Source organism: Eutrigla gurnardus (assembly GCF_963514095.1).
Source record: "Eutrigla gurnardus genome assembly, chromosome: 9".
In the NCBI taxonomy this organism is placed as follows: Eukaryota; Metazoa; Chordata; class Actinopteri; order Perciformes; family Triglidae; genus Eutrigla; species Eutrigla gurnardus.
In genome coordinates this window covers 19,371,328-19,392,262 of record NC_139923.1, presented here as the reverse complement: position 1 = coordinate 19,392,262, position 20,935 = coordinate 19,371,328, and the positions used below count along the sequence as shown (strand labels likewise).

General features: G+C 42.4%; 2 protein-coding genes across 9 annotated transcripts in view; both read left to right on the top strand.

Moving 5' to 3' along the window:
* mef2aa (myocyte enhancer factor 2aa) overlaps nucleotides 1-1,172 on the top strand; it is a 53,305-nt gene extending 52,133 nt beyond the window's left edge. For all 8 annotated transcript variants that reach the window (XM_084016787.1, XM_084016789.1, XM_084016786.1 and 5 more), the window contains one exon: nucleotides 158-1,172. In XM_084016787.1, the coding sequence (XP_083872913.1) occupies nucleotides 158-494 (337 nt within the window). In that variant the 3' untranslated portion in view covers nucleotides 495-1,172. The remainder of the gene's footprint in view (nucleotides 1-157) is intronic.
* Nucleotides 1,173-6,073: 4,901 nt separating this feature from the next.
* Nucleotides 6,074-20,935, top strand: part of mctp2a (multiple C2 domains, transmembrane 2a) — a 32,095-nt gene continuing 17,233 nt past the window's right edge. Inside the window, exons 1-17 of the mRNA XM_084017585.1 lie at nucleotides 6,074-6,235; nucleotides 6,662-7,627; nucleotides 9,350-9,394; nucleotides 9,480-9,588; nucleotides 11,850-11,992; nucleotides 12,101-12,177; nucleotides 12,281-12,395; nucleotides 12,485-12,508; nucleotides 14,817-14,993; nucleotides 15,695-15,825; nucleotides 15,933-16,119; nucleotides 16,368-16,461; nucleotides 16,541-16,643; nucleotides 16,740-16,842; nucleotides 16,952-17,053; nucleotides 17,166-17,240; nucleotides 17,532-17,651. Of these exons, the coding sequence (XP_083873711.1) occupies nucleotides 6,677-7,627; nucleotides 9,350-9,394; nucleotides 9,480-9,588; nucleotides 11,850-11,992; nucleotides 12,101-12,177; nucleotides 12,281-12,395; nucleotides 12,485-12,508; nucleotides 14,817-14,993; nucleotides 15,695-15,825; nucleotides 15,933-16,119; nucleotides 16,368-16,461; nucleotides 16,541-16,643; nucleotides 16,740-16,842; nucleotides 16,952-17,053; nucleotides 17,166-17,240; nucleotides 17,532-17,651 (2,556 nt within the window). The 5' untranslated portion in view covers nucleotides 6,074-6,235; nucleotides 6,662-6,676. The remainder of the gene's footprint in view (nucleotides 6,236-6,661; nucleotides 7,628-9,349; nucleotides 9,395-9,479; nucleotides 9,589-11,849; nucleotides 11,993-12,100; nucleotides 12,178-12,280; nucleotides 12,396-12,484; nucleotides 12,509-14,816; nucleotides 14,994-15,694; nucleotides 15,826-15,932; nucleotides 16,120-16,367; nucleotides 16,462-16,540; nucleotides 16,644-16,739; nucleotides 16,843-16,951; nucleotides 17,054-17,165; nucleotides 17,241-17,531; nucleotides 17,652-20,935) is intronic.

Sequence of the window (20,935 nt, the reverse complement as noted above, 5' to 3'; positions counted from 1 at the left end):
CTCCAGACGCCCTCACATAAAAGCAACACCCACTGTGCTCTGTGATATCATGCTGAATCACGCATCTACATAGTCCTGGCTTCCATGTTGCGGCGCCTCACATTTGTTTGTCATCTTTAGACTGAACACAAACGTGTCATGTTCATCTTCTCCGCAGTGGTGGAGGTCACCTACCTCAGGGCTCCAACCTCTCCATCAACACCAGCCAGAGTATAAATATCAAGTCTGAGCCCATTTCGCCACCGCGGGAGCGTGTCACCCCATCTGGCTTCCCCCCTCAGCAGCCGCAGCAAGGGTCCAGCCGACAGGAAGTCTTGGGACGTTCACCCGCTGACAGCCTCAGCTCCTCCTGTAGCTCTTACGACGGCAGCGATCGCGAAGACCACCGGCCAGACTTCCACTCCCCGCTGGGGCTGGGCAGACCCCCTGCCGGCTCCGAGGACAGGGAGAGCCCCTCGGTCAAGCGCTTACGCATGGACACATGGGTGACATAAAGAGCCCCTATGAAGCCTCCAGTCACCAGCCAATTAGAGAAGGGGGAGGGGTTAGACATGGAGATAAAAGAAAGAGCAAGGGTCCTTAAAGCTGTCATTATGATACTATTATTCAACTCCATTTCAATTTGTAAGACTGAGTGGCTAATGTTATAAGACGTGTCAGGACATATCTAAAGTAAAAATCTCAAACTGATACAGTAAGATTAAAAAAGAAAAAAGAAAAAAAATCTCAGTTAGCTGGACTGAATTATATGCACAGGCAGGTGATATCAGGTACTTTGTGCAATTCAGATTACGTTTGCTGAAGAGAGATGTTCAAAGAGAAAATTGTTAAACAATAGGCGGTAGATTATCGTAGTCACTGGTCTAGTCAGACACTTACATGTAGTTGCTGTATTGCTGTTGTGCTCGCAAGTTGCAAACAATCAGAAAGTTGTGTTGCTTTCAGGCTGAGGACCCTTACATATGACGTTCATTGCAAGAACTATCTTTATCTTGTGTGGTTCTTTTATCTGGTGCGGTTCACGCTGTGACCACGCAAGACCTTTATCTCAAGTGGCCTCTTGTAATTTATTGATTCAGTCGATCAGGAGACACAGAGAACATGGAGCTAATTAAGACTATACAGGAAATTGGATCACACAACAAATAATTGCAACAGTCGAGACTAATTTGGTGGAAAAATAAAACCACACTGTTGGAAGTAAAAAAAACAAACAAAATAGCCACAGAATTTATTGCAATAATGACATACTATTCATTTTATAATTTAAAAGAGTAGGATATATAAATGTGCAATTAAGATAATGCGAACCTGTCCAGTTGAACTGGTGAGAAAATCAACATGTTCACATTTGTGTAACAGTTCATCAGTAATATAAGCCAAAGCTGTTCTTTTGTGTTGTTTTGTACAGTTGCTACGGTTTCCTAACAATCCACTCAAATGCACCATTTCTTTCATCATAGTTTTATTTTAATTTTTTTTTTGTGTGCTTTATTGCAAACAGTGTAAAGTCCTGTAAACCAGATCTTGAATCAATATCTAAAGCCATGAACATTTGCTGTTCTGTTTGTACAATTGATAATTTGAGCCAAACCTTTTTCTTTTGTTGTGTAAATAGCGACTTTAATATATATCACCAGGGTGTGAGTACATACTGAGGGTACTGTATGAACACCGTTTTCAAGAAAAGTATATTTTTGTGGACTACAGCCAAGTTTACAAGAGTAGACCCTTAAAAAGTAGATCATTCACTGGTCAATATTTGCTATTTTGTTCATTTTACTGTAATCTCTCTTCTAAATTTAATTATCATAACCTCCCATGTGTTCCAGATGGTCAATTCCATTTTTTTCTCCTCCCTCTTTATTAGTGATGACTGTTTTTCCTGAATTCATTGTAATAACAATGCTGTGAGGTTGAAGTTCCACTATTTTCAAATTTGTGAAGGATTATTGCAAGGCTAGGGGAAATAGAGTTTCTTCCCTCCTATTGTAGTTGTATACCAGCAGCTGCTGAGTACACTGCCAGCATTCAAACCCAAGGCCCCACACTAAAGAATAACCTATTGTTAGTGCACGTAGCTATGCTGAAAGACACGGCATCTCTCAAGCCCTTTCTACTATCCTGTTGTGGGTTCACTGAATTGAAGCAGAAGACATAAACCATCACCAAATCTCATCATGCCTGTACGGGTTGTAAATATAGCAATCGGCCATCATTGTGTACAAAAAGACTCATGTGTTTCCTTAATTGGCTCCAGAAATATTACCTTTTACTAGTAGGACTACGAAAGGCCTGGGAACATTATGAGCCAGAAAAGAGAAACTCTGAAGGCGTTGAAGTCACGTACGCAGAAGGTGTCGCAACGCCGTTATCACACCATGCAGAGACAGAGGGGGAGGGGGGAGGGGGGGGCTGTGATTTGTTTTCTTCTCCATCATCACAGAAGCAAATAATTCAGCAGCTAATACGACAATGCATTGTCACCGACTTCAATCTCACTGCTGGACTGCACACATTTGTACGAGAAGTTTGCTGTACGCGAGAAAAAAAAAAAAAAAGGGTATCGCTCTGCATTCGCCGTGACATATCTTGTGTGTGCTTCGGAGGTTATCTTCGCCCCCACCCCCATCGTCAGCACCATGGTAGTTCCCAATATCCAACCGTATGGATCTATGCAGCTTTAGCACCCAACTCACAGCACATATACAGAATGATGATGTCACTCACAGGTTTTAGTCCACAAAGCATCAGGAAGAAGAGCAATCTGAGATTTGACTGTTAGCCTCTTATCCTGAAGTGCCACGGCTGAAGGTTGTTGGACTACAAAGTTACATATGATATCATTTATTAAACGATTGATTTGGATCCCCCGGGGCAATCTCTTCATGTTCATATACATTGGTAGGCATACGTTACATAATGTGTAGTGATCCATAATGTAATCCAGTTTTAACAAAGCAGGTGAAAATAGCAATAATAAATGACTACAACAAAAAAAAATATATAGCCTGCCTGTCTCGGCAGCACCACCTCGTAGTTGAGCACACACTTTAGCACTTGATAACTTATCAGGGAATTTTGTAGTTTGTCTATCTATATGCACAGTTAGGAAAATGCCTTATCCCAAAGAAAAAATGATATATACCATTTTTATTTAATTTTCTCTTGGTTTAAAAAAAAGAAAAACGGCACAGATATCACTCAAACTTGACCTGCCTCTTCTCCGAAAAAAAAGACCCACACAAGAAAATGCACAGTGAATGCACCGTGATACAGTACACTTTGCTCTTTTGGTTCCACGTCCAAATTGTGCACAACTGATGAATGTGAAAGGAATGGGTAATTAATGAACCTGTAGAGGATTTTCTTGACTTTGCTGTGTAAGAGTACACCGCTTTGCTTCATGGCTTTTATAAACAGAACTATGTGTTTGGTCAGTGTTTGTAGTTGATAGTTCACTTAACTAAAGAAGCTGTTTTCGGTTTGAACGCTCAGACCGTTTGGCGGCACAAGCTGGACTTTGTTGCCAATAATGAAATTATTTGTTTCAAAATCGAAAGAGATTTTAAGTTAATCCACATTTTCTTTCCCTTGAATGTGTTATTTTATTTTCGACATACAATAAATATTCAAGTGAACTTTTTATTAAACAATTAAGATACTATGCTAGATATTGTTGTACAAAATTTGTATTCTTCACAAAAGTACAAATATTGGCTTTTAATGTGTAATTTAGGTTATCTCTCTTATTCTGTATAAAATGAAGTAAACGACTCTTATAGAATTTGTTCTCCTGTGAAGTCCCAAACAGTAGAAACTGTCAACTTTATTAAACACCTCAGTGTATGCTCAATCTGAACTCAATGTCTATTCATCTTTGAATTTTGCTTAGAAATTGCATTATTCACTGCATGCGTCAGCTAGTACCCTCACACAGTGATACTACACGATGCTGTAGAAGCGTATTTAAAAACGTATTTTACGGTAAGTATTCCATGTCAAAAAGTAGGAGTTATAATTATGAGTATAATACATTAACATATAGATTATACTATCTATTATTATTATTATACGCAGCTTCTGGATGTTGTAGCTCATATATACAGTAACCTTTATGGTTGGGTAGTTTCAGATGTTAACAGAACAGAATTCAGTTTAAGAAAAATATAAGATACCATGGAAATAGCTACCTCAAAGTTATACTTAACTACAGTGTTTGAGTAAATGTACTGAGTTACTTTTGCCCATTTGTGACAGCAGCACGTGTCTAAAGCTAATGCAAGCAATCTATTGAAATGTGATATAACCCTTTTTTAAAAAAAGGAAGACGACCTCGTGTATTTCCACGTTATCGCCAGCAGGAGGCAGTGTTATACAATGCATTGCACAGAAGTGCAGGTCGCTGGCCTTGTGGTGACGCATCTCGTTAGCTGTACAGGTGAGTTAGTAAACCAGTGAAGCTAACACTACAAGTAGCTAACATGGCTAGCACCTAGCTTAACTTTCCTTTGGTTGAACCTGTAAGTCGGTAAAAGAAAGAAAAACAAAATGGGGTAAGAACTATAATTTCAAGTACGTCAAACAATATAGGACGAGATGCAACTGTAACGTAAACAAAGGTAACTTCGTTTAATTCAAAGGTGAGAAACATCGAGAATGCTAAAATATGTTGTATTGCTAACTGGAAACTCTCAAAAAGTAACTACAGCGAGTAAAAGTTATGCAAAGTAGTTCAAGCACTTTTACTTTTGGTGTAAAAATCCATTTTTACCACTTATATCCGAATTGATTTGCATTTTCTCTATCGTGCTACTCATATGTGTTCTATCAATAAGCCATTTTAACTAAATTAAATTGAGTAGCAAAAGATAAAACGCAATGAGACAAGCAGGGGTTTTAGGGTCAGCTGTGTAATTGACAACCTAAATCTCTTATGGTTGTTTTCAGTGTGAAGGCTTTGTATGTGCATCACTCAGTAGATTTGTCCCAAAGTGCATGTTCTTGGCTTCCTGTCCACCAGACCAGCTGTGCTGCAGCCTGGATCACGTCCAATGTGTGCATGTGTAGAGAAAACCAAGCAGGGTTTTTTTTGGGCCGTTTGAGTTGTGTGTGGAGGGGCCACCTGCCATGGGGACTTGCCCTGTTCAGATCCCCAGCCCTGCCTTTCAACTGGGAGCCAAGTTGGGGTTCTTTCATGTGGGCCTGATCTCCTTAAGACGTCAGCAAATATTGAACAAGACTCAGTCCAGACTCAAACACATCTGTTGTCATATAGTCCCCACCGTTGGGCACAGACAAGGGGAGAGAGAGAGAGTGAACACCAGTGGGTCTGTTGCGTTAGCTTCCATGTGTGGACAGAAAGCTATAGTTTATACTTTGCAAACACAAATGCTCACTTTCGCCGAGCTTAGGCTAAACCGCGTTCCACTGTGAACAAATACGGGGCTGTGCGAGAGAAATGGAGTTTTGGTGCGACAAGGCGGCCGCCGACTGCCAGATCCATGCTGCAGATCAGAGCCGAGATAAGACGAAACAGATAGCCAACATTTCATATGCCTCAGCCGTGTTGTAGAATCTATCAGCATCATACTGGGACCGTTTTGGACAGATAAGAAGGACAGTTGTATTGTAGAATTAGGATAGATTATGGAATTAAGTATTTTTTCTCAGATACTTGGAGCTATAAGAGAATGCATATTAGAGGAAGTGTAATGCATGCAAGTCTTAAAACAGACAAATGGCCTCGAAAATGCAAATAAATATTCAAATCAAACAGTAAACAGACTGACAGGGAGACAATGAACAGACTGTGAAACTTGCTGTACAGTCAGCCGAACTGTTTCGTCACAGTGTTGGTGCTTCAGTGTGGATTTATCAACTGCAGTTGGATTTTAACAGACTGTATTTGTTGTCAGATTCACAACTGAACTCATGCTGTAGCTCCATCCATCACAAAAGGAAACTTGGGCAGGACTCAACACTTACATAGTCGTTGAAACTCACCTTGTGAGACTGGTATGGCTAGTTTCACCCGGTTCTGCCTCTTCACCAATCACCTGCCTCCAAAGTTGTCTTGAAGCAGGAAAGAGCACTGACTGCATGCCATGTTGCCTGAGACACATCCTCGTTGACACCATAGTTAGGATGGTTGAGCTGCCTTTCTGGAATTTTACTGGTGCTCTTGGCAGAGGCCGATAAAGTGTATGATTTTGTCTTCGCCACAGGTCCACCTGTAAGTATCATGTTTTCCTTCTCTAAATTATGCTGGAATAATCCATGTAGAATGATTTAGGGGAAGCAGTTTGTTTAGGAATGTTTGTTATGTTAGGTAGTACTCCTGAGCACTAATTTCAAGATTGTTCTACGATAATGAAGCCCGACACCTACTTCTTGACCTGCGATACACCACACACTGTAGTAGTACTCAAGTCAAGTATCAGAAAGGAAGTCTAATGTAGGACACAATACCAAAATATTTTTTAAAGATGTGTTTCAACGTAAATCGGTAGCCTACTCTGCTACATTTAACTTCTGGCTGTGGTAGTTTCTATCATTCCCACTACTTCACATGGGACACCTTGCTGCATTGTCTTAGGCCTGTACATATGTAGCATGAGGGAGTTTGATCTCACAGCTATTTCTTTCTTTTATCTGAAAGTCGTCCGCCATCAAGATGGATGTCAAGAAAAAGAACTTCTTGGAGAATCTTCGTTTGAAAACTAAGTTGATCAACCTGAAGAAGCCAGGGAAGAAGTACAAGCAGGGAAAGAAGCTGGCCCATCGGCGCAGTATTTCTGTACCGGACCTAAGGTTTTTGCCAGGGGAAGCATATTCTACAGACAGCGCCCTGGTGTCCACTCCCTCTGATGTTGTCTCCGTTGGCAACTCCCGAGGTCAGAGTGATACGGATTCTGTTGCAAGTGGCTCGGTCGCTGACGGACCACTATTCACAGGCAAACTGTACGAGTCAGTCGCAGTAAGGAGACTCAAAGGTCCCTCAGATCACACAGATGCTGCTTTGCATAGAATCAGTGCACCAGTGGGACTGAGCTTTTCTGAGGAAATTGATGCTATGATGAATTCCCGCTCACAGAATGAGGGGAACTTGACTCGAGAAGGCTTGTACGCACAAGTAAATAAAATACCAAAGTGGGATTCGACTTCATTTACTTTTGACCCTATTCCTGCATCGAGATCTGGTTTTACCAACGCACTTCCACCAAGACCAGACGTCGTAGAGAGAGAGAGTCTCTCTGGTGAAGATGGGTCTTTAGGTGCTGTTGCTGCAGTATTGGCCAGAGCAAGCTCACTGGGAGACCAAATGAAACCTAACACAGAAAAGAGGCCCACGTCATTTGAGCAAAGAAGAGCAGCATCTGAGAGAGGAACTCCTGCAGATACGATGTCTCTGATACTAGATACGAGTACTCCTTTGGAGAGTGGAGATGGTACCTCTTTGGACTCTGGCAGTCCCAGCGAGGAGCAAGTCAACATGCCCTGGATGAAAGACTTGGAGGAAATGGACCGAGAACTCGGCACTTCCTTCTTGATGGAATCCTTCTCCGCTGAAGATGCTCTGTTAGAAGAAGCTGAGCCTGAGGAGGCCACGGAAGAAACAAATGAGGTCAGTTTTATTACATAAGTGTATTATTGTTTTTTTTAAATGTTGAATGTAATGTAGACTATGATTTTGAAATTTGTATTTAAACTCAAATCAGGTGTTCCAATCACTTCCATGGCCACAGGTGTATAAAAGCAAGCATCTAGGCATGCAGACTGTTTCTATAAACATTTGTGAAAGATTGGTCGCTCTCAGGAGCTCAGTGAATTCCAGCGTGGTACTGTGATAGGATGCCACCTGTGCAACAAGTCCAGTCTTGAAAGTTCCTCACTCCTAAATATTCCACAGTCAACTGTCAGTGGGATTGTAACAAAGTGGAAGTGAAGTGGGAACGACAGCACCTCAGCCAAGAAGTGGTAGGCCATGTAAAATGACGGAGCGGGGTCAGCAACTTTCTGCAGAGTCAATCGCTACAGACCTCCAAACTTCATGTGGCCTTCAGATTAGCTCAAGAACAGTGTAGAGAGCTTCATGGAATGGGTTTCCATGGCCGAGTAGCTGCGTCCAAGCCATACATCAGCAAGTGCAATGCAGGTGTAAAGCATAACACCACTGGACTCTAGAGCAGTGGAGACGCGTTCTCTGGAGTGACGAATCACGCTTCTCCATCTGGCGATCTGATGGACGAGTCTGGGTTTGGCGGTTGCCAGGACAACGGTACTTGTCTGACTGGAAAGTTTGGTAGAGGAGGGATTATGGTGTGGGGTTGTTTTTCAGAAGCTTGGCCCCTTAGTTCCAGTGAAAGGAACTCTGAATGCTTCAGCATACCAAGAGATGTTGGACAATTCCATGCTCCCAACTTTGTGGAACAGTTTGGGGATGGTCCCTTCCTGTTCCAACATGACTGTGCACCAGTGCACAAAGCAAGGTCCATAAAGACACGGATGACAGAGTTTGGTGTGGATGAACTTGACTGGTCTTGAGTCCTGACCTCAAAAATTCCCATAAACTAAGCTCTTATAGCTGCAAAGGGTGGACCGACGTCATATTAAACCCTATGCATTAAGAATGGGATGTCACTTAAGTTCATATGCGAGTCAAGGCAGGTGAGCCAATACTTTTGGCAATATAGTGTGTGTGTATATATATATATATTTATATATATAAGTCACTTTCAAATGGTCTGGTTTGTATGCTATGAGTTGTCCTCAGCCTCTAATATGGTGAAGAGCATGAAATCAACATTCCTTTTCTAAACCTGAACTTATGCTTGTGGGTTTATTACACTTTATCCCCGTAACACTGACATATAGACATAGTATATATATCCTTTGTGACAGTAACTATTCAGTCTGCTGGTGCTACATATCAAAAGCCTCCTCAGATGGTTGGTGTTAAATGTAAAGTGACCACATGGGATTTGACTTTATACAGGCCCCATGGGTATAACTGAAACTAAGAATTGTGTGTCCTCTTTTGTCTCGATGCCTCCTAGATAAAAGTTGAAAACCTGCGTTACTAGTTAGAGACACAATGTGCCGTGGAGAGCTTTTTAAAAAGTACACAGAGAGCCTGATAATATCTCACTTTGCTTCACATTTTAAATACTTTAGTCACATTGGTTGTTGTTTCCAAAATACATTAGTCATGACAAATACTTAGAGAGGACTTGAAATGGAAAACACCCTTTTTGAAATTAAAGGGGTACACACACCTTGATATCCCAACTTGACTGTACCATATTAAGTGATTGCCTTCTTATCATTATAACCTTATTCCATGTAGATGTGCAATTTCATTGACGAACAAGTGCAAGATCCTCTGGACACTGTGAGTACTCACCGGACGGCCCATTGACGTGACTCAAGCATCTGGTGTGATAAAGTATATTAATGTGAATGGTTCTCCAAAACAGGGCATGTTGGCGGGGCCTGACACCCAAATCCCTGTCGCGTGCCAGCGATACCTCCTGAGCATCAACCTAAAGCAGGGGAGGAACCTGGTCATCCGAGACAAACGCTCCGGTAGGTCAACAACCTGTAGACGATTGGTGGGTTCCTGACCTTTCACAGCCTGTCAGACAAAGAATCTGTCTCTCTTAGATACTGAGAAGATAATTACTAAGTCTTTATAAGCTAACATGAAACTGTTCTTTTAAATGTGGGGAAACACTTGGGTGGAGATGAAACGATACCATATCAGATTTCTTGTACATCCTAGAAGAATGTAGCTCTTTGTGTGCCGGGTTGTGGCTACTGCTAAAATGTGAGCAGCCAAAGAAAACACAGCAGATACACGTAACTTGTTCACCTTGTGTTCGTGAGGCAGACAGTGGGACGGTGGGAATGGAATATAGTGTATAAAGAAGATGGACTGGGCTTAGTTATTGCATGTGTTTACTTGTGAAGATGACTCGTCAAGCTGTGTATGTACAAAGGGGAAAAAAACACACACGCACTTGATAAGTATGCAGTCAGACCAGTATGACAATAGACGGACTGGGATAAAGCAATCAAGTCATCGTTGCGTCAAGAGAACTCTGTCCATGAAACCACTGCCATTGCAACGTATTTAAACAGCTGGGATTTTGAATGGCATTCCAGGTGTAATAAGAGGACTCTTTGCTTTATGTAATTACCTGTCAAGTGGTCCTTATTCATAGCTGATTAGCTTTCTCAAAACAAAGCCTGTGACTTTAATTTTGTCTGTAATCATTAAAAGTTGGTCAGGTATCAAAGATGTTGTAGATTTTAACACATATGAATGAGTTGATTTTCATAACTGGAGGTTTTTTTTGAGAGAGAGATAATTAATGATCCACTGACAATGATATTGATCCTTGACAAAGAAAGACAGAGTGTGAAATACAAATTTGCACTCATCTGGAAGCCTCCCTGAGGGCTCAATAGTTTCATTTGGGAAAGCAGCGACGCCCTGTGGCCCAATGTGGGATTACACCATGAGACAATTAATGGCTGGCCTTAATACATGTGTGGCTATTTAATGGCAATGTTTTGCTACTTATATAATTAGTTGTATTAGACAGTTATTCGTTTTTAGTTTTAAAACTGGTTATTTTAGATTGATTTATATAATATTTCGATATGTCAATATTTCAAAGCTGCATCAAATTGAAAATTTAAACCATTCAAACCAAAGCCATTCTTTTAATTTTAATAATATTATAAGTTGCTGTAGCTCCTGTTGCTTTGGAAAATCAGCGTATACCAAACTGGTAAAAGGACATCCTTCTTGAAATAGTATTTTTTTTCCGGTTTGGGGGCAGAAGACCCTCCAAGCCCAGTGCCCTACTCCCTGCTAGTTGAGACCTTACTTTCCCTGACAAGATGGCACCGTGATGATGCAATCCCCACACGCCCCCTGTCTCTCCACTGTTTGCCCAACAATCAACACCGTGCCAAAGACTCACCAATGGCATACATTGTCATTACATATTCTGAAAGGACCCACGCCACCAGCCCCCACTCCTTGGTTTTTGTGCTCTCCTTTTTTTCCCATTAATTTCCATCGTCACCGTTCTCAGTCATGCCAGAGCTTTTCTCCTTGCTAGCTGCCACATTCTCCTCCTGTCAAGTTGCCTGGAGGTTTCCCTGTCACAGGCTGGCAGGGTGGAGCTGCTGTGGGTCCTGCCTGCTTTTGCGAGATGTTCATTTGGAGTGGGGAGCTGACAGGCCTGACAGCCCATCCCCACAGGGCCTTTGTCATGTGATTCAAGCCTCCCTGCAGGCTCTCTCAAGCACCCCTTTATTCCCCTATACAAATGAAGGCATGGGACTGGCTTTCATTTTTTGGCCAATCTGCATGCAATTGCAGAAACAAAGAAGTCTCATACCCCCACCCCACTCGCAGACAGACTTTCTTAACAGGCTTGGGAGATTAACACTGGTTGCTTCTAGATTTCGGTTTCTGGTTGCCTCATGCTGGCGAGTGTTTCTGCTCTTTCACAATTAAACAGTTACATCCTTCTGCTTTTGGCATGTGTGGGGTGCACCCCCTCCTCACATATTTCAGTCTCTCACACGAGCAGCATGGGGGAAGGGTGTGCATGTGTGTGTGGTCATGTGTGTGTGATTTCATAAACGGTCTACATTTTTAAAGTGACAATATGTTCCACGTGAAATAAACACAGTTTGCATGAAATAACTTTCGCCATATATAGCTATGTAAATCAGTGTTTACACTGTGGTTAAGGTAATTACCACTTGTGTCGCACAACATTATCTTGCTGATTTGCTCTTTTTTTTTTTTTTGTATTTAATTTTAGGGACCAGTGATCCTTATGTGAAATTCAAACTTGAAGGAAAACAGTTCTATAAAAGCAAAGTGGTTTATAAAAGCCTGAATCCACGGTGGAATGAGTCCTTCTCCCATCCCCTCCGAGACAGAGAGCACCCTGTGGAAGTTCGGGTAAGTATTGTTTGTTTGAATAGACGATCTTACGAGACAAGAGCGGTCTTATGCCTGAGCACACAATTTCTGTCTATAATCTTATTGATGTTCAAAATATTGTTACAGGTTTACGATAAAAATCGGACCGCTGATGAGTTTATGGGTTCCAGCCTTATTCACCTGAACAATCTTGAATTGTACAAGTAAGGAATATAATATATTTTTATGTTAAGGAACAGATTTGCATAAAGATATCTGTAAGTGACCATCAGTTTTAATCTTCCTGTCCTCTCCGTTTCTACACAGAACCTATGAAATGGAGGTGCATCTCGATGATCCAAAAAGTAAAGAAAATGACATGGGAGTTATTATTATGGACGTCTGCTTGATGTTTAGAGATGCCACCATCAAAAGAAGCCCTGTAAGAGTATTTCTCATTTAAGAAGATATTTGGTGATTTGTTGTCTTCCGTGAATTGTTTGTACTGATTTATGTATTTTCTTTCCTTAGAGATGGCCACAAAGGAAGAATAAGGTAAGGAATGGTGTATCACTACATTTATTCTTTAACTTAACTTAATTATTTCCAAATGGCATCAAGAATGCCATTCAGTTCAATGTTATCATTAACGTGGTCTGTTACCCTGATCTAAAGCACTAGGGGGCAGTAGCTCACTGCGCTATGGTGCATCAAAGAATGAGGTGTATGCTCAGGACTCAGGCTTTTGTGTTTGAGCACAACCTATTTCTTTTGTGGTTTTAACGTGAGCATTTTTTTTTTTTTTTTGCAATGCATATTTCTTTCAGTAGTAGAATGATACTATATTACATTCTGATTAAAAACTACAATAATAATATTGACTGAATACATTCTCATGAAAGGCCCCTCAGATGAATGTTATAGAGCAGTATTTGGGGTTTGTAGTAAACAAAGTTCCATCTCCTCTCAAGTGGTTTTCGATATATTACAGCTGTAATTAGATTCAGAGTGAAATAGGAGGGCTGCTGTTTGGGACTCACACTGCAGCGAGTGGGTTTATATTCACACCTATGTAGTCACTACATCTGCCACTGATCAGTCTCTTGATGGTCCAGTAGGCAATCTCAATTTGAAATGAGATGACAAAGGAATGAAGCCATTTTCGTACACATTGTAGGTTATCCACTACAGATGGTTAAAGATACTCAAAGGGAGAGTGAAATGTGTGATGGGACGCTTCACAATGTTCTGCTGCCTAAATCACAGTGCTAATTTAACAATGTAACAATGCCATTTTTTTTCCCCATTTCATTTTTGACAAACGTACAATATCTTTTTGCATTTAACACCTATCCTGGAAGTGCCGAATACCCAGCTCTTACAGCTCCACTCCCCCTCTTTCAGAACATCGTTTTCTCCCTCTGTGTTACCACCACAGAGACAGGGAATGGCAAGTGCCTAAGTAAAATTCTGCTGTGTGATAGTGTTTCAAACAGGAGGGGGGCGTATGGGAGAAGCAGGAGGGGGGCTCTGCTGTTTGAGGCATGTTGCCAGTGTGGGATGCCTAAGATCGGCACTGCTGATAATTCCCAGGCATAGCGGGCAATAACCCAGATGTTAGGATGTAATATCACAGCTGTGGATGGACAGTGCTGAGGTACCAGCCAAATGGACCTGGGTCTGAGCTCATCATGCTTGTCCCCATGCTGTCCCACCATATGGAAGCAATCGCACAGCCCTTTTAGGACCAGGAATAGATTCTCTTTAGGGGCCACTTACAGTTAAGTGGAATTGTTTTATTGGCCACTGAGATAGAAATGTGTCCAAGATAAACACTTGGGATGACTTGGCTGAGGCCTGTTTTATATCGCTTCTCCACTCCCTCTGTTCCTCTTCTTTTGAAGGGGCTGATATTTATAGGGCTGTGCCTCTGGTATTCCATGTTAATTCAGGTCCCTGAGACGTGCTTTGATCCCCTCCGGATTGGGTGGCAATGTGGGTTGTGACCCCACAGTGAAGAGGAGGGGCCGGAATGGCAGGGGAGTTGTAGCGGGGCTGTTTGAAGCAGCGTCGCCGGGGCAGTCGAAGGAGCCGGGCAATCAAAGAGGCTAGAGCAGATTACGGTCCTGCTCTTTAATTACAGTCAGCCCGACACAACCTCTCTGCTGTTTGTTTTTACAGCCCTGGCCTATCACCGCGCGGCCTCACGGGAACTTTAACATGGAAACATATCAAGGCCTCTCACTCCCTCTGTGACACACGGCAGGAGAAGTGGATTATCTGCTTGACTTGTCCTTGATATCCACACAAAAAAAAAAGCACAACATCTATGTTCGTTTTGTAGAGTCAGGACACATTTTTGTCAAATTGTTTAGTTATTTTGTTGGTGTTATAAATATAGGATGAATTTGCCAACACAAAGTAAACTCTGATGCTGGCCATACATAGTGCATGTATGCATAATTTGCTGATGAGAGAGCTGTGCAGTTTGCATCATTACTCACTGCTGCCTGCTGTCACTTGTGCGGTATGCCAAGTGTCCTGCCTCCCCACACTCAGTCTGGGAGCCAGTGATGAGTGGGACTGTCACAGCCAGGGACATCTGGCTGCTCGCTGACGTCCCTCTCCCCGCTCTCCCGGAGCCTCCATGGTGTGGCTTACCTGTCAGTAGAGATGTGGTAATGTGCTCCAAAAGAAATGCGCGGTATAGTGTGGACCTTTGTCCTACTTTCATGCACTCTGAACATGATGAGGTGCCAGGCGGAGACAGGAGCAGGTAAACAGAGGGAAGAGCACGGAGCCTCCACGCACACAGAGCTTTTTAAAAAACTATAACTGTCAGTGTGCATCTTCTGCCCTGCAGCAGAACCAGGCCTTACTATCCCCGCGGCCAGCTGAGGCCCAGAGAAATCAGCTGAAGAACCAGATGTGGACTGGGTTGCTTGGTATCACCTTGGTGGAGGGAGAAGACCTTCCGCAGCATGGCCACGGGGACATTTACACCCGCTTTCGCCTTGGCGACCAGAAGTACAAGAGCAAGGTTGGACTTATTTTTTTTTAAAAGTGATCCTCTTTGCCTACTTCTCCTACACTCCCCTTTCTCAAGCTCCTGTCTGTTTAATGTCTGCTCTTTATACTTCAAGTCTTTCTTCCCGGGCCCCTGTCTCTTACTTCCCCGCTTCTCTCGCTCAGCAGGTGCCTGTCAGTGACTCACCTCCACCTTGGCTCACTGGGCCATGGCAGAGGCAGCTCATTAGACTGGGCAAGGCTGCCACTCACTTCTCCCTGTGCCTCGGGTGCTGGGCTTCATTGCCTTCATTTGCATACCCAGCATGCCCTGTTCATCTACCTGTAGTTGTTGGCCTCCCCCCTGATGATTCTATGGTGCACTTGTCTTGTGTTGTCGTGTCATTTCTTTGTAAACCTCTCTGCTTTCCTCTCTGCTTGTTTGTTTGTTGGACAAAGCTGATTCTAATTGGAAGCTGTCAGTGTTTACAATCCCAGAGTGGCTACTGAGGTGTACACATACAAGCACGCCGACACACACACACACACACACACACACCTCTCTTTCTCCTCTCCTGCCTCGTTCAGGTTGGACTGAATGAAGACTTAATCCACCTGTCATGCAGCCGCTGCTCAGTCTGATAATGCATTAAACCTGACATTGCGTCAAAGCGTGCGCGTGTGTCTGTGTTACTGTTACTATATGTGCTGAATCTGTGTCTTGACTGCCCTCAGAACCTTTGCATTCAGGCCAATCCCCAGTGGAGAGAGCAATTTGACTTCAATCTGTTTGAAGATAACCAGGAACCTCTGCAGGTGGAGGTGTACTCCAAGAGAGGCAGGAAGGGCGAGGAGTCATGGGGGATGTGAGTATTTCCTGGGGTGCTGTGTTAATTTTGCTCACATGGGCTCCTCCACAGGACTAGTTGGCCTCATGTGTTTCAGTGGAACTATTTTGCTTTTTGCGTCTCAGGTTTGAGATTGACCTATCGAGACTTCCACTTAATGAGAGGCAGCTATACACTCATGTGCTGAACCCGGGAAAGGGCAGGCTGGTGTTCCTGGTCACCTTGAGACCCTGCTGGGGAGTCTCCATTTCTGACATCGAAACCGCTATTTTGGAGAAGCCTGATGAGAGAGATGCAGTACTGGAGAAATTTGTAAGTTCTTTTTTGTTGTAGTTTATTTTTATGTAAAAAGAGAGTCCCCAAATATTGGTCTTGCATCTTACTGCCATTTAGAGCTTAGTAACGTCAGCTGATTCAGTAAGAAATACAATAAGTTGTGTGTTGTGCTGGTGGTCACATGTTTGTTATCATTAATATAATTCTGTAACATGCCAGGTGTTGCAACTTTATTATTATTTATACTCATAAAAGGAGTTCATTTAATCATTTTCCTTTTTCAGAGCTTAAAGAACTCACACAAGTGTGTGGGTGAGGTCGGCTTCCTTCAGGTCAAAGTTGTAAAGGCAAATGACCTTCCTGCCACAGACCTTAATGGTAATCCCTACAACAATTCACTTGTGTTTTTCTGTGGCTTTTTTTTGTGCATTAAATAACAGTTCTTTGTCATTTGCAGGAAAAAACAACGCTTTTTGTGTTGTTGAGCTAGGAAATAGCAAACTTCAAACTCACACAATCTACAAGACTGTCAATCCAGAGTGGAACAAAGCCTTGACATTGTGAGTAAGACATGTGAAAATAAAACAGAATATCTGTCCTATTCTGGGTTGTATGTTTCAATGTGAATAACATGTTTCTGAACTCTTATGCTACAGCCCAATAAAGGACATACATGATGTGATAGAGTTAACTCTCCTGGATGAAAATGGAGACAAAGCCCCAAACTTTTTGGGGAAAGTGGCCATTCCATTACTGACTGTAAGTTTGTTTATGATCAGCCACTACATCACTACTGTGACAGGATTTACTTTGTCTTACATATGAATATCTGATATATAAATTAACACATATAATATCATTCTAAAAGGTTAAGAACGGGCAGCAGATATGTCTGTTCTTGAAGAAAGAAGACTTGGGAAGAACTTCAAAAGGGACCATCACACTGGTGCTGGAGGTGATCTATAACAAAGTAAGGATCAACTAAACAACTAAATATGTTCAAGCTTGTTAGGAAGGTGATAATGTTCCATATCATATAGCATAAAACACTACAGTGTTTCATGTTGCCCTTTTTTCCCCAGGTCAGAGCTGGTATCAGAACCTTCCAACCAAAGGAGACAAAACTAATGGAGGAGAACCTGAAGTTCTCCAAAAAGGTAATCTCTATTCATGTTTTTTTGACAGAATTGAACAGATGGAACAAAAAAGGCTTGCCAGAATGTTCCCCCCACATCCCAATAGTAAAGTAGCCACAACAAAGCTACACATGGTCGGAGTTTGGATCGGACATAGTCAAACTAATTTGTTTAATTGGCTTTTAATATCTAACTTCACAAGTAGCAAATAAGGGATTGTATAGCTGATTGAACCTCATTGCAAAGTCATAAACATTATGTCCAGTATCAAATGATACTAACCGGTGTTTTGTTCCAATTATTTCCCATTAGGTTCTTGCCCGGAATATATATCGGGTTCGAAAAATCAGCGCAGCAGTTCTGTACACGTTACAGTACATTAAAAGCTGTTTTCAATGGGAGAGCACGCAACGGAGTCTAATAGCCTTTCTGGTAAGTCATTGCCTCACGTTAATGAACTCTCTTTAAGCCTTGGGGCGAACAAGTTTTGTCCCATTTCACCGCAGCCCAGATTTAACTCTTTCATTTTATGTGAATTAGATGTTGGGGAGAATCTTTGGTTTAGTCATTTTCTCTTTCGCTCGGCTTTTTCCCAGGAAAAACTATGTCTGCCTTCTGTTTTCATCCCATGTGTATGTGATGGATGTGCTTTATCCTTTAAATCAAACCCCACTTGGCTTTCCGTCAGTTCTGATGACACTAGAGTGTATTTGAAGGGGTGTGGTTTGCACGTTTGTACATCTGACTTCTTAGCGAAGCCTCTTCGCCCGGGGGACGGTGTAAGGAGGATCACAGTCTCAGCTTCCTTGGGTGAAGGAGTGACAGTCTGCCTCCAAGATTTGAACCTTGTTTAAATGTCTCTGTTTAGCTGTTTTTAATGAGGGTATGTGATCTAAGGTCCTAAGCTTAAATAATCTTAAATCACCCTGTGAATCCCCCTCAGTCCAGCACATGTAATGTCATGATTAAGAGTGTACACTTGCCATGAAAGCCCTGCCAGCGCCGTGTCAGGGTGAGGAAGCGGTCACAGACAGGGTGTGTGAAGAACTCTCCTTTCACCGCCTTTCTTCTGTCTGCTCTGTCTCCGAATGACATGCAATTCATACCTGGTGCATTCTGTAAGCCCTTCTCACTGATCCTGAGGTGCAAATCCCCCCAGGCAATGGCCAGGCTCAATGTATCACAGCCTTTATAACAGCACGGCACACAGACAGGCAGGCGGACACACAGACAGGAAGACGGAGAACAATGCAGCCGATTGTATAAGGATAGAGTGGGAGGCTACTATCTGGGAAAGAAAGTTGGAGCATAGAAAGAGGAAGACAGTTGGGTAAGAGTGCGGTCTACGAAGGCAGATAGCAGGAGACTTGGAGGCAGGGATCTGGGCAGGAGAGCAGGAGGATAGGCAGGCTGACGGGTGACAGGTCAGCGGGATGGGGCCATCTTCTTCCACCTATAATTAGATCCTCCGCAGGCGATGGGAGTGTGTGGTGGCACACTCTAATCTTTCATTTCCACTTCTACTCCTCCTGCTGTTTAGGAGTGCAGCACACAAATTGAGATCTTAGAATGAAGGAAAAAGGCATGCGCACGCTATTTTCATCAGGATCACCATTTTATTGTGGTGTCGTGCCTCCCAATCGTATTTTTGTCAGCTGTGTGTCATCTGCCCCCTACCAATGAGGACGGTAATACTTGTGATATTGACTGTGGCGGCTTTGTGTATTTTATTTTAACAATTGCTCTTTTCAGACACCAACACCAGCAAGCTGGTAAGAGTGTAAACAGAGTACGCCTTCGTCTGCGACGAGGTATGCTTCAAATAGCCGAAGTGTCGAAGGTGCGTGGCGAGAATCGCCCAAACCGAGTAAAACTGCCATCGTGTATTAATCACCCACTCATCAGCAGCATGAAAGTTCCTTTTTTTTAAGTAACAAGAACAGTGAAAGACGCAAATCATATGTAAATACTACGATTCAGAGTAACCGGAAAAACTCTGAACTTCAGTCAGTAAAGGTTAACAACAAGGTCTTGACCTCCTGTCATTACAAGCCATGTGCCATGCCGCTTTTCACACTAGCGCCCCTGCCCACTCCAAGGGTAGCCACTGTACAGCCACTCCTCCTCCTCCTCCTCCTCCTCCTCCTCCTCCAAGTCATCATTTGCAATTAAGTTAGTGTTTGGAGCTGTCTAAAGCAGCATGCCACCATGTGCCTTAATGAAAGCAGCTCCCACTCCTATCTTTATATCTTTAGGCAGTGGTAATAAGGTAACTGATTCAGACATTGACAGATGGCCTCTGCTTGCCTCTCAGATGTGCATAATTATACCACTAGTGTCTGCTCTTTTCCACAGTGGCAGGCAGCGCAGGGCTTCTCGGGGTATGCCGGTAGGAAACGCTGCAGTGGTGGGTTTAGCTTTAATATACATTATAATACATTATTTATCAAGCAGGCAGACCGGTCCTACCCTTTTACACCATATACATCCTGTAATGCATTACCGCTGCTGTGGTTTCTACTGGGACTGCGGGATGCTCGCGTAGTGCTTTACCAGGAATACTTAGCCATTATATCACTCAGTCCCACAGGCCAATTCTCTGACCTCCACACAGCATGCAGTCTACATTTGTATCCTGTTTATGTAGATTCATGTATGCATTATGAAGTGGTTGTTGGTGGTATTCAAATTTTTGTATTAGGTTATCTCCGGATCGTATAAACTAAGTGAATAGGAATGCAAAGAGTTCTTTGTTCATATCTACGCAACTTTTCTCTCACGAGTGGCCTTCAGAAAGCTGCGCATCCAGGAACATATACATTTAGCATGAACAGATTGATGGTTCATTTAGTTTTTTTTTTTTTTTGTTTGCTTCACTGAGTGTTATTGTGTGGGCAGTGGAAATACTTGCAGTATTGTCACTGTTTGCGAGTGCAGGAGGTGACTTGTTTTGATTGTGCAATCCCATCAGCGGAGTCCATACCGTTTGAAGTCTCCTTCGATTTTTCCACCAATGTGTAGCAGTTTTAAAATAGAATCTCTCTAATTAGGTAATGCAAAAAAAAAAAAAAACAAGCAGAAGGGGGAAAAAACTCTTTCTCACGCATTTAAACAAAGTTCTGGCAAATCCTTATAAACATTTTCATCAGTGAACGGAAATACAAACAAGAAATTTGGATTTTTTTCCCCCCTCGTCTTGTTTATGCTACAGTAATGAGCCTAGGATCTATGCTTTTCAAGAGTTTGACAACAGCATGTTCCTTTCTCTGAGAAAGAGGAAATGTGACAGCTAAAATCTTCATAAAATAACGGCCTTTAGATGTGCTTTTCACTAAGACTGAGCAAGATGAATGTGCTATACATCAGCAGTGACTGTGGAGGGGTCACCCAGAGTTCTTTGCTGCACACAAGAATAGGGCCTGTAGATGGAGCTAAAGCACTGCTGGAAACATGAATGGAGGCGCTAAGGAGATCACTTACTTTTCTCAACATTCGTGGGAACAACTTGGAGTGAAATCCTCCATTCTGTGCATTACACCAAGAGACACAAGTTCCTTCCCCCCCAAAAAAGAAGAAAAAAAAAGCTAAATGAGCATGTATTAGCCAGCCAAATTAATCTGCTTTAGAAGTTTAAAGTTGAGAACAATTTTGATTTAAATGAAATGGATGAAAGTAAAAAAAAAAAAGAGGATAATTTACACTTGAAAGCTGATTTT